Source organism: Lycorma delicatula, chromosome 4 (assembly GCF_047948215.1).
Source record: "Lycorma delicatula isolate Av1 chromosome 4, ASM4794821v1, whole genome shotgun sequence".
In the NCBI taxonomy this organism is placed as follows: Eukaryota; Metazoa; Arthropoda; class Insecta; order Hemiptera; family Fulgoridae; genus Lycorma; species Lycorma delicatula.
In genome coordinates this window covers 82,426,357-82,446,947 of record NC_134458.1, presented here as the reverse complement: position 1 = coordinate 82,446,947, position 20,591 = coordinate 82,426,357, and the positions used below count along the sequence as shown (strand labels likewise).

At 29.9% G+C, this 20,591-nt stretch overlaps 1 protein-coding gene across 1 annotated transcript in view; it reads left to right on the top strand.

Moving 5' to 3' along the window:
* Set1 (SET domain containing 1) overlaps window positions 1–20,591 on the top strand; it is an 82,071-nt gene that overhangs the window by 24,462 nt on the left and 37,018 nt on the right. The window contains exons 5-10 of the mRNA XM_075363442.1: window positions 1,093–3,124; window positions 8,300–8,429; window positions 13,111–13,320; window positions 16,140–16,244; window positions 17,962–18,236; window positions 19,086–19,291. Coding sequence (XP_075219557.1) covers window positions 1,093–3,124; window positions 8,300–8,429; window positions 13,111–13,320; window positions 16,140–16,244; window positions 17,962–18,236; window positions 19,086–19,291 — 2,958 coding nt within the window. The remainder of the gene's footprint in view (window positions 1–1,092; window positions 3,125–8,299; window positions 8,430–13,110; window positions 13,321–16,139; window positions 16,245–17,961; window positions 18,237–19,085; window positions 19,292–20,591) is intronic.

The following is a 20,591-nucleotide window of genomic DNA, read 5'->3' as shown; positions in this document are numbered from 1 at the left end:
TATGGTTTTAAATTACATAAAAAGTGCTTACTGCTGTAAACGTTTCAGATTTTTGCCACCTGTCCCATATGAGGTTTTTGGGTCCCAAAAATGAGATATTTTCAAAATCTTGTGATTTAGAGGCCATTTTTTTTTTTAATGAGGGATGCTCGGTAACAGTTCAGTTTTTTTTATAAGTACTTCTAGTTTCTAACAGTTAAAAGATAAAAAATAAGCCTGTTACCCTAAGCCATTCATTATATATTTTGGGCCCAAAATTTGAAAAGAACAATTTGTAAATGTAACTTCAGTAAACATTACAATATTTGGTTATGTAACAAAATGAATATTGAGTCCACTAAGATGAAGTTACACCTTTACTCTTTCCAAAAAGCCCTTTTTGACCTCTGTATGATGTAAAATAAGAGTGCACAAAAAATGACTGTTTTTACCTGTTTGCAAGTTAGAAAAGAGTCTATTACTCAAGAAAATTTTTTTTTAAATATAAAAAAATAGTTTTTTTGGCCACTACAAGGTGGGTAGTTATCATATACCAGATATCATCAAAATTAAAAACAGTGATGCAATAAAATGTTTGGAAATTTGTTGAATTAAAATGGAATACTCCTAAATTAAATGAATCATAATTAGTAGCTGAAATAATGTTTAGATGAATTGGATGGAAGAGAAAGTTGATAAAAATTATAATTACTCAGTTCAACAAAAAAAAGTGCAACAAATACATGTGTAAAATTTTACTCCTTATATTATTTAGTCTTGGATGGCAGAATAAAGGAAAATAAGTAAAACAAATGACACTTGTTAACCTGGAGAAAGTTTTCTGTAATGACAGTTAACAGCATGTGTCATAGAATGTTAAGAATATTATAAACAAGTTTTGGATTTTTTCCTTAACAAGAACTTGGATGTTTTATTTTATGATTTGATTACATTCACTGTGTACTTTAAGTTAATTAAATTTTTTGTATTTCCTTGTTTTTGTTTTTAAATGTGTATGTATTTTACAGGAAGTAAATGTTAATTGCTAAGGACAGTATGGTTGTGTTGTAATTGTATCATCAATGTTCTAATATTTTATTTGTTTTTTGCCAGGACAAGAATGTCGCAAAATATTTTTGCAGCATACTCAGGATAAGAAATCAGATAAAAGAGATGGGATTCAGGATACACCTAAAGATGAAGCCAGTAAAAGGCTGAAAAGTTTTCCTGATAAGGATGAATCAAGTAACAAGCCATCAGCAATACATTTAGGGAAAAAGACCACCTCTAGTTCTGGTAGTACTAACAGTCTTACAAATAGTGATGACACTGATGCCAGTTGGATTGAGAAAGAAGATAGAAAAAGTAATGTTCGAGCAACTACCTCAAACTACAGAGTAAATAATTTAACACCTAGAGACTATCCGACTCCTTGTGCATCAGTGGATTCCTCTACTAGTGATATAGGATACCATTCGGCTCCAAGTGACAGCAGCAGTTATGTAGGATCGGAAAGAACATTCACACCGAACAGTAGCTATAGCAGCAGTAGCACTCCAATTTCATATCATTACCCGCCACCACCTCCTCCATATACCTCTTTACAGAATAGACCTCCGTTTCCTCCTATGCTGCCTCCTTCTCATCCACAACAGAATCACTGGACAGGTCCGCCATGGGTGGACAGCCAGAATACTGTTAGGCCTCACTGGGATCCCTCTGAGCCTTTAAGTCATTCGGGTCACCATCCAGGTGATTCACTTGCTCTTACACATCATCCAACGACAGAACATACCCTTCCTCCTCCTCCTCCTCATCATGCACCTCCTGACCCCCATGGTTTAGTTTCTCATAGATTACCAGATCCTCACCTTCATCACCATCATCATCGTCCACCAGATCCTCATTTACACCCAGCCCATTGTCGTCCTCCTGTAAATCCACATTTACATCCTCCTTCCCTTCGTCATCCTGCTACAGATCCTCTTATTCGACCTCCCTTACAAATTGATAGTCACGTTCATTTACCGGGTTGTACACCAAACACACATACTCTGGCCCCTGTACACCATACACCTCCTGCATGGAACACTGCACCATCAAATCCAACAGTTGTATTTTCTCCAGAAAAACAGAGAAAATCTATACCAAATCAGGTGTGTAGAAGAAGTGAAAGCCCTGAACCTGCAAAACCCCTAGATTTGGATACTAGAATAGAAATGTTGCTTAAAGATCGGACAGGAAGTGGCATGGCTCCACCTTTCCTTCGTATCATGAGCAGTGATTCTGATGAAGAAATAAACAAGTCGCCCCTTAAAAGTTTACGTGGAAGTAAAGGTAAAAAAAGAAAGAAATCTTCAAGTGATTCCGGAGATGAATTGTTTAAAATGCGACATCCACCACCTCCAGGTGTAGATGATGAAGATGAATTGAAAATTAAAGACAATCCTGAAGAACCTCTTTCCACTCCTCCCTCACCATTTCTTTCCAAAGAAATATACCATGAGTGGTTTAGAAGAGGACTTCAGCAGGTAAAAGAAGCTAAAGAAAAAGAGAAACTTGAAACGGCTGGATTTTTGGAAAAAGCTGTCAAGCAGTTAAATAGAGATGATCCTCTTCATAGTGAAATAAGTTCGAGTGAAGATGAAATTTTAACTCGTATTAGTCCAAAGAGTACTAAATTAAAAGATTCTGACTATGAAGATAATGAAAAGAAAACCCCTACCCAAGATGAGCTTGATGATAGAATGAGTTTATCCAGCCTTAGTTCTGGTGATGAGAAAATTGTTGAGTTACCTCAACAGCCACCAAATATATTCACCACTCAGGCACCTCCCCCTCCTCCACCAAATTTTACATTTCCACCCACACATTTTCCACCTCCTCCAATTCCGTATTTCCATCCTCCACCACATGGAACCCATCCATCTTATCCTCCAGAGCCATATTGGCAACGGCCATACCCGTATCCTCATCCTCCTCCACCCTACCCCCATTTTCCACCTGGTATACCACCTCCATTTCAGCACCCACCTCCAGGTCCATCAGGACATTATCCTCATCCTTTTCCAAATAGACTACCTCTTCCTCCTCAAGAAGTGAAGCCACGTATTGCAAATCATCAACCGCACATGCAAACGATCAAGTAAGTATAATTTTATTTGTATGGATTTTTCATCCATAGTAGATATCAATACTACATTGCTAACTAAAAATAAAAACATTTTTAAAAAAATCACTAGAATATGTCTTAATAGATGATTTAAAATAGTTTTAAATCAACCATGTAATGGTAACAGTTCATTTTATGCAATATTAAAAAAAAAAACTGTTTTATTGCAGGTAATTCATTTTTTAAGTTTTTTCAGAGTTTTTCAAAGTTAACTTGCAGAGAAATTAAATATCTTAAACATAATACTATATAATTAAATAACGAATTAAATAATATTAATTACATAGCCACATCGAATGGATGTAGTGATAATTTAATACACAAATTATATTCAAATTAAAAAATAAAGTATTTATTAGAGGAAAAAATCAAACTAAAACATAATAATTCAGGAAATGAATATGTAAAAATAAAATCTAATTTAAGGTATAGAAAATTTAATAAAATATATAAATAATTTAATTTAAAGACAGCATATACCACTAATAATAAAATCATAAATTATTTAAGTAATAGAGATCAAACTAAAACTCTAATAACTGGAAATAAATATGATTTGAACGGACAAGGTTTATACAGTTTAAAATGTGAAGATTACGATTTACGATATATTGGTATGACTAATCGTACCTTTGTAATCAGAGCTAAAGAACATATCAATTGCATAACAAAGAAATACAAAGACCGTTAGAATTTTGCTTAACATATTTTAGATTCTAAGCATAATTATAATCCAGATAAATTTATAGAAATATTAGAGTACTCTAATAATTTGTATAATACTATTAATCTGGAAAAATTCCACATAAATAATAAATTAACAAATTAGATTCAAAGGTGACATTTTATATAAACAAATAATAAACAAAACTTATTAAGTTGGCTAAACTTATTCCACAATCAACAGAATTCATAAAAATTGTGACACTCTTACAAAACAGACGTAATTATTTTAATTTAACTTGTGACATTAACATTTACAAAGTTTTTATTTTATGATGATCAATTGTTATGTCTCTAATTGTATCTTGTGAATTTTATGTATTTTAATTCTAAATATTTTTAATTCCTCCTGAAGATGTCAGAATAGCCGAAAATGTTTGAGGAATCAAATAATTTATTGGTAAGGTGTTTTTAATATTATATTATATTAATTACACAGGTCAACAAAAAAAAAAATTGGAACTGAGATAAAAGTAGGTGAATTAGAATGTATTTTTTAAACTGAATCTTAAAATAAACTCAGTTTTTCTTCATCACCCTCAAATTTTTAGGTATGACCCTTTAAAATATTGAGAAACTTCTTAAATAAGAGAATACAAATATTATAATAATAATTATAATTAAAATTCCTACCTTTATTTTGCATACATTTACATTTATCTTAATTTCTTTTTTCTTATTTTCCTTTTGTGTTCAGTGAAGTCTTCTCTTTTTATCATTCAGCAGTAGATCACTCATCATAGATTCATCCCATCTGCCTTGATAACGTTGTTCCGTCTGCAATATGTCTTGTGGAACCTTTCTTCTTGTTTGTCACTGATGTTACCCAAGTTTAAAAAAAGTCCAAATGAGAATGTAAAAAATGAATTTTCAGTGACATTTTGCAGACTAAATTTGTGTAGTTCACTAAGAGTTCATTTATAAGCTGATCATGATTTTCAGATTTTTTTTTCAAGAAAACCAGTAACAACATCTTTGAATGACTTCCATGCTGCTAGTTCTTTAGGATTCAGTTTGCTGTCAAGTACATTTTCACGAATTAATTTTCTTATTTTTGGCCCATTGAATATTCCCTCTTTTAATTTGGCGTCACTTAATTGTGAAAAAATCTCATCTAAATATTTAAAGCCATCTCCATCTTTATCTAATGCTTTTACAAAATTCTTCATCAGGCCTAGTTTTATGTGTAAAGTGGTAAAATAATACGATCTGCTTTGACAAGGGGAATGTTGACAACATTTTCCTTTCCTGTAGTAAACTGATTTCTTTTTGGCCAGTCTTTAACTGCATAGTGTTTATCTGTAGCCCAACTATCCCACAAACACAAGAAACACATATATTTTGTAAAGCCACTCCGAAGGCCAAGACTAAGCCCTGTCACTTTCAGGTCAGCAATGATTCATCATGAGTGTTCATCATACTTTAGCTTTTAAAGTTTTTGAGATACTTTCATATGTTTCCTAAAGCACGTGCTACCGATATAGAAGTAAACTTATTTAAGTTATGCAACAACACTGCCTTTAAGCTTCTTTTTGATGAGTTTATAAATAAACACCAATCATGAATAACATATATTCAATGTCCAGTTCAGACATTAGCCCCCTAACAACATAGCAGAAACAAATTAAACCATCTCTTCTAAAGTATTTCAGCAAATTTTCGTTTCGATTTCTATGTACTGAAATGTTAGTATCCTTATTTAATAAATTCTCTCAAGGGACACTCAAAATAATGTTTGTAATCAGTTTTCATGTTTTTAATCAGGTTTTGTAAGCAGATTTGATAGTGGTTTTTATTTGCTTTTTGTGGTGAATTCTCCGCAAAACATAACAAAAAATATTTGGAGAATTTTTACGAGCCCAGTTTTTATTCATTGTAAAATTCAAAATGTTTTAATGAATGAAAGTAAACCGAAATTTTACAAAAATACTTACTTAATTATAAAAATAATTAAGTTTTAATTTATAAATACCTAATTATTTAAAATAGTTCATAAAATTATTCACTGTTGAGTGTAATAAAACACAGCATGAAACACACACATACACACACACACACACACACATACATACACACACACACACACACACACACACACAACTTAACAAATCTTGATGTTCAGTAAAATAATACCAAAAGTTGTTTGTCATAAAAATATTTCACTGAATTTATGGCAACACTTATGAAAAAATCTTTTAATATGTGTATGATAAAACCACTGCCACAATCAAAAACACAGCAAGTCATACCAAGAGCTGAACTGTACTGAACAATATGTTGAATTACTCATTGACTCACTGACATGTCTATACATGTCTGGCTTGACATGAAATGACTTCATTCGACTGTTATAAATCAAATAATATAGGTTTACAGCATGCATCACAATATAAACCAGATGTGAATGAGCAAACATACAGGTGTACTAACTTATTTGTATTGTTTGTTCTATGAATGATTGAACAAAAACATTTAAGGGGTTGTAACTTAAGAACATTATATGATGGGTTGTTTTGGAATACATATTCAGATTCAGCGTATAAAATACTATGTAGAACACCTACTCCCTTTTCAGTTCCAGATTTTATGTTGATCAGTGTTATTATTTTAAATGTGAAAATACATTAGAGCATAAAAATCTGATCATTCAGCTTGCCCTACATATTGTATATTTATAGCTTTTACTTGTTGTGAACGTTCTTCTGGGTTTCATTAGAAAAAAACCATGTGAAACAAATGGAAAAGATGAAAATTTTATTCTGTTTTAAGGAATTAGGACCTTAAAATATATACATTGTCTAATTTACATAACGAATGGAGAAAAATTGTGGTATTTTGCAGAGGAAGTACAAATAGGCTTGAACTAATGATGAGGTACAAATATTAAAGGAAAAGACTAATATTTTTCATTCACTTTTTTTAGATTAGAGATTGTGATGTTGAGATGCAAAAGATTGGTTACAAAATGTTTCTGAGGTGGCAGGTTTTCCTTTTCTTAACTGAGGATAAAATTATAAAATCAATCAAAATTTGTCCTAGCATGAATGATGACAATGAGGAAGACAGATGATATCAGTTCTGGGCTTTTTGTTAGTAATTTTTAAAAAATTACATAAAGACTAGGTTTCAGAAAGAGCATTGGTAAGAAAAAGGCTATTCTAGTCCTCAGATTAGTTTTAGAAAGCAACTTAAAAGAATAAAGCCACTTGCATGTCGTTTGTAGGTCTTGAGAAAGAATTTGATAATGTAGAATGAAATAGAATGTTTAAAATTTTAAGAAAATTAGGACATAAATGTTGGGAAGATAGTTTATTATAATCTATACAAGAATCAGATAGCTGCCTTCATTGTTTTTTAATTTGTACATAGAAGAAGCAACACAGGAATTGAAGAAAAAATTTGACCATGATGTCTCCTCCTATCTGAGGAGAAAAAATCAGGATGTTAAGGTTCCTGTTTATGTTGTTCTTTTAGTAGAAACCAAAGATGATATACAATAAATATTGAATGGTAAGGATTTGTTATTAGGAGAGAACTTCAAATTGAAAATAAATAAAAATGAAACAAAAATAATTAAATGTGATATAGAAAGGAGGATAATTACAATTAAATATTAAGATAGGGAAACATAATATGTAGAAATGGGTATATTTTATTTAGGAAATAAAATTACAAATGAACAAAGTAATGTGTAGATAAAAACAGATTGGCTCAAGCAAAGGCATATTTCATTCAGAAAGGAATCTGCTGGTACATAAATCTAAAAATTAGTAAAGGATTTTTGAAAATATTTATGTGGGGAGCATACATGGAAAATATAAAAACCTCTGAACTGTGATATTTAAAGAAATTAGGTAGGTCAATAAGATTCAAAATTATTAAAAGAGAGTGATCTGTGGCAGGATCTTGTAGACAAACTAGGTTGGTAGGCCTTATATTAAGACATCCAGGTTTTTTAATTTGGTGGTGGAGATATGTGAAGAAAAATTCAATTAAAAAAATTATAGAAAAAGATAACAGTTTGATTATATGAAACATAATTATGCATGAAGGGTATAGTAAATGTGGTGAGGTTAACAACAGAACAGAGGAGAATGGAGAATAGCATCACACCAGTCATATGAATGATGACTTTAAAGAAGCATGTTATAAATTCAAACAAATAAAATATTGATCTGACCTAGATACTAATTAATTTAGATTATTAATACTCTAGTGTACGTCTTTTATCGGATTAAAATTAACTGATATTAAATAAATTCAATTATTTGTTGTTACTTAGTGCTATTATTTCCCTAGTAATTTATGTCCCTTGTAACATTTGTCATTAAGGTATTTAATATAACCTTACTGAAATGTAGCTATTCTTGATACTTTATACAGTAAGATTTAATTTCTTAGTATCTATTTTATATTTTGTTTCAGTGCTGTTATTGATCGAATTACTGCAGAGCTGAAACAGATACTGAAAAGAGATTTTAATAAGAAAATGGTGGAAAGCACTGCATTTAAAGCATTTGAGATATGGTGGGACGAGAAACTTGATATGTCTAAGGTAATGTTATTTATAGGAAGTGCCTATCTACATATTTGTTTCTAGTATACGCTCATTATTTTAATGGATGTTTATGATTTGACTGCTTCTGTTTCATTTATGTTTGCTTAGCATTTGTGTTACAGTTTATTAAAAAATAATTTTCTTGAACGTACTTATTTCAGTGAAGTTAAATTATTATTAAGATTATTGTGGGGTTTGTTTTTTAAGTTCACAATAAAATAATTTCTGAAGATTTTAACTGTTATAAAACCTCCAAAAAAAAGTTAATTGTAAAAATAATATGTCAGATTATAGGTTCTTGTGGGATCAGTTCTAAATCTACTCTTAATTAAGCCATTTTGAACAATTTATATAATTTACGCCAAGGTATTTTAATTTAATATGGAAATGTTTTTTTTTTTTTTTTAGTTTGAAAGATTTCTCTCTATTAATTTTAACTCCCAACAACTATTATGATTATTAGCAGGTAATACAGACTAGTAGCTAGCATTCAATGGAAGCTAAATTCAGTGTTGTTTAATTTGGAAAATCTATGGAAACTATTTTTATTAAATATGTCTTTGGTTAGTGGGATCTTGTACTGACTTTCAGGTTTTTTTCCTATTATGGTTGTTACCAAACTATTCCATATTGTGAAATCATTAGGTTGTGAACTAATGCTGATTTGAAAAAAATAAATGTTTTATTAGTAAGGTTGAATTACAGGATTTTTCGGAGGTCCAGGTATACCTGATAGTCACCTCAATCATAGTTGGAAACTTTGTGCAGTCCCTGTATAGGGATTGAAGTTCCAAAGAACCACTTGCAAGTACCTTAGCAAGCACAACCAAGGAACTCCTGAAAAATGTTTGTTGAATATTTATTTGTGAAAGAACTATTTTTATCAGATACTGGAAAACTACTCAAATGTTTATTTTATTAAAGGATAGTTGTTAAAAAAGTAACGTTACAGCAGCCGCAGCATTATTATAATAGTTTGTGTATTCCTCTTTACCGACTCATTTATAACATTACAGAAATCATACTAGTATAGATTTAATTGAAAATAACTTAAATTCAACAAAAATAAAAGCATATAATACTATCAAATATAGTAAATAATACTATATTGACTCATTTAATTTGCATCCTGATTTTAAGATTTGGAAAATAGGATATATATTAAAATTGTAACTGCAATAGTATTTTTTTAAAATATATAAAGTAAATTATTTAGATTCAACATTATTCAGTTCAACATAAAATAAATACGTATATACATACAGTGTAATTAATTTTTTTTTTTTTTTTTACTGATAAATTATAATGTAAGTGATAATAATGTATTTAACTTTCTTAAAATGATATGAGTATGTTGTGGATAAATCTAAATCAAATGATATTTGCTGTCATTATTACCACTTTCTTTCTCAGCACAAATTCTGTTTCTTCTTTGTTACAAAATATAATTTTCACCTTTGTATAATTTTGAAGTGTTACATTTTGTAAAAGATTCTGAATTAATGCTTCTGGAATCTGTTTTTTTTTTACAAATCACTTACAAAGTAAAAATGGAAATTTCTGAATTTTACCTGAAGGGAAAATATATGCATATTTTCTGTTATTCATTTTGTATAAAATCTCTTTATTTTACTTTCAATTCAGTCTGTTTAAATATGCACCAAGATGCTGTAACACTTACTGATTTAATGTTCCTGGGATGATGTTATATTTTCCAGTTGTAGTCTTTTTAATTTTGTTGATCAGATGACCCTTCAAAACTGTCTTAAATAGCATATTTAGTTTTGGCAGCAGTTCTGATGTCCCATAATAACAAAAATGTCTTTCTACAACCATCACAGTTTCAGATTACTTGAAATTCTGTGAGGATAAATATACGTTTGTTAAATATTTATTTACTATATATAGAATTGTTTTTTAAATGTTATTGAGATTGGTAATAGCTCATAATAATATTGTTTATTCTCTGCAAACATCATATTCTGTATGAGATAGTTAGTAGTATTAGATACAGATTTAAGAACATCAACAAGAAGCATGCGATAACATAACATTTATTAAATTACAATCACACAGTTAGGGCTCTCCACAGAAGCGATTGAAAATCACATTTATAAGCTTTTAAAGCTTTGAAATTCTTGTAAATATAAATTTGATTTACCAGACACCTAAATATCACAGTCATGTTCTGAAATTGAACACAAAATAAAATATATAAATGATAATTGATTAACCAACATTCTCCTTCCGCTTTCCCTCTGAGTTGCATAATGGCATAAACTGGAGTTTATTTTTTGGAATAGTTGCTCATACAGTTTAGTTAGTGACTATTTTATTATTAAAATTAAATCTAAAACTTATATTAAAGTATAAGAAAGGATATGTTAAAAGATTGACACAGTCTATCTACTGGACCCAGTCAAGTGCACGTCTACTTACATGGTAATTTAACAATTAGAATTGGCTTTGTATTTATAAAATAAGATTAATTTTTAACTATATTATAATTAAAATAACTTTGAAAATAAAATACTCTCCTTTGGTAGCTGGGGTGGTTTACAACTTCTGAGCAATTTTTTAGCTGCATGATCACTTATACGATTGGTGTCTGTACATTATAACACTCATGTGTTTAAAATTTAAGTGGTGAATGGATTCACTTTCATAGAAGAACTAAGGATTTGCAACTTAATCTCTAGTAATTGAATGAAGCAACCTCATTGAAATATTCCTATATAACCTGACAGTGTTGCTTATACCATGAAGCCTTACTGTTAATGAGAGGTCAGTTCCCCCCCATTATTGAAGTTCTAGGGTGATGTAGTCTCTGGCCTCTCCAGGAGCAATGGAGTCAAACATGTTTATTTGATTAGATTAACTCTTCGTAGGCATAGATTTCATCTCATGCCAAACCTCTTTGAATATTGTGTTAAAATTTTCATTTTTACACAGTGTCATCTACATGAGTAACCGCACACTAAGAGTAAGCGGAAATCTACAAAAGTTTCCTACAAAATAAAATATTAAAACTGATAATAATCACCAAAATTAACCCAAGTATTTTACCAATAAGACATAATTTCATTATCCTTCATATGATGCTTATCAGATTAACAGAATCGTTACTAAGGTCTTTAATATGAAAACAGTACTTTGAATTTAATCATGGTTTGGTAATATCTTACTGGAATTGTCATGACAATGTCTCATCCATAGTATTCCTTATCAGGAAGTTTTAATTTGACCAGATTTAAGACACAGCTGTAAAAAAGCACATAAACCACAGGAGTAGGTATCCAACTTCGCAAGTTAATCGCCAGAAGAAGTTCATTGTTTTAAGGTGCTTAAAACAGATGGTGAGGGACACTGTATTTATGTCTTGAATTAATGATATCTCTCTCCACTGACTTCTATAGTTCAGCACAAAAAAATATAAACATTTTCTTCTAGAAATAAGTTCTTAATTACTTTTTTTTTTGTCTTGGATGAGGTAGTAAATGCATTTTCTTAACATTGTGATGATTCTGCAATGGTAGGAGTGTTCGGGAATAGTTTCCTGAAAGCTAAAGGATATGAAGTAAGAGAAGTTGAGAGATCTGAAGTAATAATAAATGTTAACATCTGAAGCCACATATAAGAAACTGGTTTAAGCAGAACACTGAAGTTAAACAGTGGTTGGGTGAAGTTCCATAGCATGTTGCTTACATTTATTAGTGTGTACCCCACTGAATATTGTTATAAACTGGAATGGCTGAGAAGTAAATTAAAATTTACTGTGTACTGGGATGCCTCTTAGGTGATAATTGTTAATAAGTGAATATGTTCTGATTTGCTTATGTAAAGGTTAAGTATACTTTATTCAATTATTTTTATAAACTATTAAAAATAAACTTATTCTTGATCAACTAGATTATCGCTGTTCATGTAAGTATTTCAACTAATTTGATTTTGAAATTACTAAAAGTAATTATAATTAAAGAGTATGCAATTTAATGCCAACACTTTGAAATATCCAGAAGGAAAAATTAAAAATTGGGTATTTAAAAAAATTGTGCTGTAATCATTTATTATGCAACTGTTAGTTCCAAATCTGCAAAAATTGCAGGTTGGTTGGTGACCTAGGGAAAATAAAAGGCCTGTTCTTTTTTTTTACATAATATAACACTCAAAGGTGGGACTCAAACTGAGTATTGACTAATCTAAGGTACCTTTCTATTTGGTCCTGTTTATATTATAGGAGTTTAGTTTTGTAACGTATTTGTTCTTGTAACTTTTTAGATTATCTGTCATATAATAGATGGTTAACTTTCAATAAAAGAGGTATAATCATTTGAAAATTATGCTCTGGCATTTCTTATGAGTATATGCAAGTTGCTACTAAATCATTAATTTAATACATTTGCTATTTTTCACTTGGTATAACTTGAAAAAAATGCTTGTTTGGTGTTAGTTATAATTATTATTCTCAGAATTTAATTTAAAGATGTATTTAGTAAATTTTCTATTTGATTATCACATGATTTTTTTGCTATTTTAGAATATCTGTATAATTTTTTTCTTATTTCATTTGCAGATATTTTCCTCCAAAAAAAAAAAACAGAAATATCTTTCATTCAGATTCCATGATTATGAAAATAGCAACATATTGTGATTATTTTGTTTCTTATTCGCTTTTCAGAGTGCTATAGTAGATCCATCACAGGAGTCAGAAAAATCTGCTTCTTCATCTTCTGCTGTGGGACCGTTATCAGGTGTTAGCAGCAGTGGTACTTCTGGCCAGAGTCTTATGACGATACTCGATGCCAATAGAGATACACTAGATCCAATCGCTCTAGGAGGTTTAGGACTTGGATTTAGGGCAGCTATTCCAAAAATGCCTTCTTTCAGGGTATATATATATATATATATATATGGACACTTTTTTAATTGTTATTTTTTTCATTACATGTTTCCCTTCTCTGTAATGGTGATGCTTTCACTACCGCTTTAGGAATTGGGTTGTAATCCCAGATGCCATTTGTATTATTTGTTTATAGTTAATTGCTATTTAATGCTATTTTAAGTTACTAACATTGACTTAATAATAGAAATAATTAAAAAAAATGTAATCCTAGTATATTTTGCATCTAATCCCTGGCAAATTTCTCATCCCATATATTTTCCAAAGTATTTAGACACCTGTTGATGAATAATGAATGATTTTGTATTGTTCATTTGAACAGAACTTACTCTTCTCATTGTGTATATACAAATAAAGATTCAACAATTTTTATGTAATGTAAATCATATGTAATCTAGGCTTACTTCTTCTTGAGTGCTAACAACTTCTCATAAAAAAGGGTAAACATATTAATGTGCTTAGTCAGTCAGTGATGATGATAATCTATCTTTCCATTTTTTCAATTTTGTATTGCTAGCATATTCATTAAACAGATATGTTTACATTCTACAAACTGGACAATAATAAATTTATCTATATGCTATCTGTTTTCATTGCTGATTAATATATAAAATAATATGTAAACTTTTTCTGATTGTAATATTCCTAAGCTAAGAAAAGTTGTACTGCTTGATCTCCTGAAATAAACTGTATTATTGGTAGCATTGAATAGTGAAATATTTATACAAAGCTAAGCAAGGCTACTTAGCTTTGTATAAATATTTATATAGTGAAATATTTATATAAGGCTATATAAATATTTCACTATTCATTCATTATAGCTGTTTTAGTTTACTACCATCTAAAGAAAGCAGTTTGTATATAACATATGTAGTTCCATAATATGCTGAGAGCAGTGATTCCCAAACTGTGCACCGTGGTGCCCTAGGAAGCCATGGCCTCTTCACAGGGGTGCCTTGAAATATTGTAAAACCTTCATAATTAATTGAACCAAGACATTTATAATTATTAATGTAATGTTAATAAAGTAAGAGAATAATGAAGATACATGAGTTGTTTTATTTATTCTTATCTTTTACTTACGAGTTGTAATACTTTTACTTGGGTAGGGTGCCATGGAAAAACTGTAATTGAAAAAGGGCACCGCAACTCCGAAAAGTTTGGGAACCACTGGTTTAGAGCTAGTACTCAGCATCACAACCTGTTCTCCAAAGCATATTTATGACTGTAGAACCTGCATGCGATTCAGTATAGGTATTTGCAGATTGCAAATTGTCATATTCCATAAAATTTTATTTTATTTAAAAAAAATTAATTTGCAATTGTTTTCTTTGTTTTTTAAGCAGTTTATTGTTGTATTTTTGATTACTCAGATAAAAGGGATACATTATCGTATGATCTATTTATTTTAAGTAATTAAGGTATCCAGGTTTGGATAAATTGGCAGTATTAAAATGGTAGATCTTTCATTATTAAGCACAGGAGCATAAATTGTGACATTAGAAAAAAATCATGACGGTTGCTAAAATTTCAACAACTGGTGATGAAGTTGTGAATTATTTTAATCCTTTTAACTTTACTTAGGTTAAAAACTAGTTTTTTAAGAGTCGGGATGTTTTTTAATGGTTTTATTTTTTCATATTATTCTTTTATAGGCTAAGTACTATTCCCCCCTCAGTATCACCCCATCTGATTAAAGTTTTTAAAGATTTAATAGAATCAACACCCTTATACATGATGTCCTATATAAATTATCAGTTTTATGATTCCACTGGTAAATCAACTTTTTTTTTAGGGAATCCCAAAGTATCAGAAAGTATAAAAATCAACAGACATTATTTTTTGTTAGGGGGATCAATGAGTAGTATTGAGTTACATTATCTTTTAAGATAACAAATAAATCACCTCATAGCTTAAATTTTAGTTCCTCAGACTAAAATTTTATTTCAGATTATATGTACAGCATCATGCTATGCCAAATAATGCAGATGCTTCTTCATTAAATAAGACATGGCTAATAAGTTTTGTGAAACATTTTAAGCCTATTTAAGTTGATTGTATTGCAAATTCTTTTTGTTACTGGATTTTGAAACTTATTAGCACCAGAAAAAAATTATTTTAAGTTGCATAACTAAAATTTTAATACAAGCATTATAAAGAAGTAATTGATCTTGGTTTGGTGATCAAGAAAAACCTTTTATTTATGGAATTCAGGATCACAGGTACTTACAACTGTCCATAAAAAAAATAATACAAGTTTATTTTGAAGAAAGTTGTAATTCAGTTGAAAGTTTTTTTATACTAAATCTTTTGCATCTATAGAAAAAATTAATGTTTTGATTAAAAGTTAACCTTAAATAGAACAAAAGATTAAAAACAAAACTGTATAACCAAAAAGGGTTCAATGGGACAACTAAAGGATTGTAAGTTGTTCAAGTGTTTGAATAACTTCCATATAGAATCAATCTAATCCAGATTAAATGTTAATCCATTAGTTGTTGGTTTTCTTTTAACTGTTGTCCAATACAGCAGTTATACAACTGGAAAAACTTTTTTGATAAAAATTTGTAATTATGATTTGAAATATCTGTATTTGTTCAGTACATATACTTTCTAGTAATGCAGTTAATGTTACTGATGCTTTTAACTGATGTTTGTGTTATTTGTATTCTATCATTTGAAAACAGAAAGCTCTTACTTAAAAATGAAGTAAAGTTCGGAAGACTTTTTGTATTGTGTATGTATCTTTTGAATACGCTCTTGAAAAAATTCTACTAGTTTTTATTGGCTCACTTTATTTTTTGTAGAGAAAAATAAAGGTGCCATCTCCTCCACCTCTTGACGAATCTTCTTTGCAAGATGATGGAAGTGATCAAGAAGAAATTGTTCACGCATCAGATTCAGAGTCACAGGTAATTAAAAGATTCTTTTTTTTCTTTTTCTATAAAAAATTAATTTAAGAATTTATTGACTATGTTAAGAATTAATTGATTATCATTTATGTGAATTGATTTGATTTAGTATTTTTCCTTTTATATTGGCTACTAAGGTAGTCTGCCATCATCAAAGATTGTATCGCACTTCCAGGGCTTAATACATCATTGTATGTACATTCATCGTCTTATTTCGTCATTCTTCATCTCACTGAAACATTCAATTTCACCTAAGCATCAAACAGATTAAAAACAAACTCTGAGCATTGTTCAAAATTGTATAAAAAATGTGTCGTGTCAAAATTAAAAAAAAGACGAATGAATAAGGTGTAAACAGGCTTATCTGTTTGAGTAAGGAACACTATTTAAAAACAACATAACTAAATGTTGTGTTAAAGTTGTATCAAGATTTAAAACTAAAACAAACAACTAAAAAATAAAAACACTTTAATTGTACTGTTGCAGTAAAAAAATTCATTAGAGTGCTCACAACAGTTCTTTTTTTTGTTAAAGAACTGATTTCTCCTATTACGCCTGAATATGATCAAAATTCTTCATAAAAAGTGTGATTATTTACATGTGCTTCATGAATCTTGTTTGGGAATCAGCATACATCAACTTTTAATCAGTTAGCACACAATTCCTCATTTCATTACCGTGATCTTAGTCTGTTGATCATGGTTTATTATATTTTCTTCAGTGTGAAGATTTGCTCCCATTAGCTTCTATAATTACTATTTTTTCCTAAGTACAATAAAACTCGCATGTTACTACAGATATTTTCATTTCTTACTCAATCTATATGTGTACACCTTTCTAAACTCTTCAAGAAAATCACTTTTTGTATGCTGCTGTAATACATCAGTGTGATGTAGCAGTATAACAACAGCTTAACCAGAAGCTTTGTGTGGCAGTGAAAAGATGAGTAATCAGTGATATTGCACCAGCCCTTTACCTGAAACTGGTTCTAAACCACATTCTGGGAATTAAGTTTTTTCTATCACTAATATTTTTCAAAAACCTTTTTTTAATCAATGTACTCATTAGTAATGTAGAAGCATGCTTGTAAAAAATTGACACCTACTCCTCTTTGAAAAAATAATCTGTCTGAAATTGTTGGAAGGAATTGTTCCAGAATTGAAGTTTCGTTTAACTATAATATTAAATTTGAACATAACTCTTAAAATTGATTTGAATTTTATTTTCGGAATCTTGGCTTCACAAATACGTCTTTTTCAAATCTGTGTTTACTTATGTGTGGTTTTTGCAGATTTTGTGGAGTTTGCAGGTCATTGGTGATGACCCACATAAGAGGCAAGTTGATAACGTAAAAATAAATGTGTTAAATTGAAAATGTTGAATGACATATATTGTTACAATATAATAAAAACAGTAATTTAAAAACTGTGAATGAAATACCATTAAAAAACAATGAAACACCAATTTAAAATGGCAATAAAAAATAGTACGAAAAATTTTAAGAAATTATTATGGAAAAAAAAATTTGGTATAGTTGACCAAGGAATACATAACAGTTAATTTTCATATAAAAAAGTAGGTCTTTATAATTGTCCCATGAATGTAATATAATGATGACTAGAAAAGGACAGTACAGGTTTTTACTAATGCTTATATTTTTAACCGTGAATCATAATGTTGCTTTTTCTAAACGGGCATATGTTTGATTTATTAACAGGTGGAACTGGGTCAAGATGCTGAAAATGTTTCGAAGAGTGCTTCCTCATCATTGCAACCAGCAGCAGAAGCACATATACCTTCTCATTTGTCAAGTGATGGTTCTTCATCCTCATCATCATCATCATCATCATCATCATCTTCTTCTTCTTCATCTGAATCATCCAGTTCTGAATCTAGTTCTGAATCATCAGGTGAATCAAGTAGCGAGGAAGAAATTGAAACACCCCTTGATCGTCTTGATTTACTTGATATTGAAGATATTGAAAATTTCAGGTATATTTTATTACTTTAATCCTATATTTGAGAATTATTGACAGATATCTGTTGTAGTATAAATGAATGGGGTGGTTGCCATTGGAACATACCAAACTGATGTCAGATTTACAAGTCAGCATTTACATCTATGTGAGGCTTGTTTCTAATTTCTAGTTTGTGTCTGTTATAATTTTTATCTATTATCAGAAATAAAAATATATAAGACATTACATATTTAACTGGAGATTTAATTATGATTTATGCTACATTGTTCTGTATGACATATTTTAAGTTAGCTTTACTCAATTGGTACTTCAATAGATCCATATCTGTACTGATACACAACTGATATACTCATTCTCAGGTACCTGCATCCTCAGCATTGATGTTTTAGAAGCTGACTTAAAGTTGAAGAATCTTAAATGTTAAGAAAGGATAGGAAAAGGGGTGGATGATGATCTACTTATGGAGGTAATACAGCATAAGACAAACAACCCCACCAAGAGAATGGCTTCAAAGCTCCATCTGGACAAAGAAAGTATACATTCTTCCTACGGATTTTAGACAAGATATTAGGGAATTTTTTTCTAGAATGGAAGCATCATATACTGATCAATGGTTTTATGTTGGCCAGCTTAAATATATGCCACAACATTGTTTTCCTTTCAGTAAATGAAGAGCTACTCAAGACAGGCTCAGATGTCCTAAAGGGACATCCTCCTCTTCCTGAAATTTTGTGTTGTGTGGAAGCATCCAACCAACCTAGTGTGTAGATTAAAAATGTTTGGAAAAATATTTTTATGTTAAGTTTTTATTAATGTGTAGAGCCAGTAAAGTATAAATCTAACTTTATATATTTTTCTTCAGTGGAATAAAGACTCCAGAAGGCAGTAGTACACCAGTACCTCATTTTGATGAAGAACTATGGAATAGGGATGCAGTTGTATTTGATGAAGAAGATTTAGAAATGCCATCTGAAAAAATTGCACCTAATTGTGATAAAGTAGCTACAGATAATGGACCGTCTGCAGCTGCAGCTTTGCATGAAGTTTCAAGCATTGGTGATAAACTAGGTTTGTATGTCTTTTTTAAATAAAAATTACTATGAATGTGGTTCAGTGCAATGCTAGAATGTAATATAAAAGACATTGTAGGAGGTAATATTTTGCATTAAAAGCTATTTGTCATGGTAATTCTGTATTAATGAATAAAAGATTTCATTAATGTTGAGTATGTTACCCCAATCTCAATTACTGTTAGTGCAATTTGAAAAAATTATTTTTCTAATTAATGGGAGGATACAAATAGGATGAGTACACACTGTAAGTTAAATATGCTGTTTAATGAAGAATGAATATGAATGGAAATTAAGGCAAAATTTGATTGTTAGTCATGTTAATTTCTGGTAAAGAATCTAATTTTTCACGGTACTGGTGTCACTTAAAATAATTCTTTGTCTCTTATGTATTTTTTTTAATCAAAATTGAGTAATATGTTTTGCTATTCAAACTGTATTTCTTATATATTCTGTTCAGAATATATTATTAGTTGTTATCCTTGAGCTATCTACATACATTAAATTTCCAGGTGTTTTAAAATCTAAAATCAGTCTGCTGATTTTATATTTGCTACTTCTTTTGTTTGGTTTAAGTATTATGAACTGCTCTGGTTATTAGTAACTAATAACTGTCAAAATTATATTAGAAAATTGCATATAATGTTAACATTTTTCATATGCAAGGACCATTTTCATAGATTTTCCTTGGACCACTAGGATTTTATCATCCTTCAAACAAGCAGTTCTTCAGAATACTATACAAGTTGTTTTTATAGTATTAATATATCTTGTCTTATCTGTGGTTCATTAGTCGCTTTTATTTACATATTAATTTTGAATACTTTACTTTTTCTTATTTAAAATTATTCTTTAGAGCAAGCCGGAAATGTAATGTCAGTTCTACATTTTCTATCATTTGATTATTGATTAGGGATTTATGCCTACTATAATTATTATAATTTTTTAGAAAGATCGTAGAAACTAGCTTCTGTGGTTTAGTGGCCAAAGAAAGTTAAATATCACAAATACTGCCCAACCTGATCTGTTTTACTACTGCTTTACTACTACACCAGTACTACTACTATTTACTATTAATAGCAGTACTACTGATATTTACTACTACTGTTTCTACTACATTAAAATTACTTTATGATATAGCTGTCAACCAAACTTATTTAAGATTATCCACTAAACTCAGCATCACATTTCCTTTCCTCTGATCCTCATTTTATAACACCTTTATTCTCAAACCAGTCCTACCTTCCATTTATGTACTGAATAAAGAATGATGTCCTGATACAGAACTCCTGAATTCA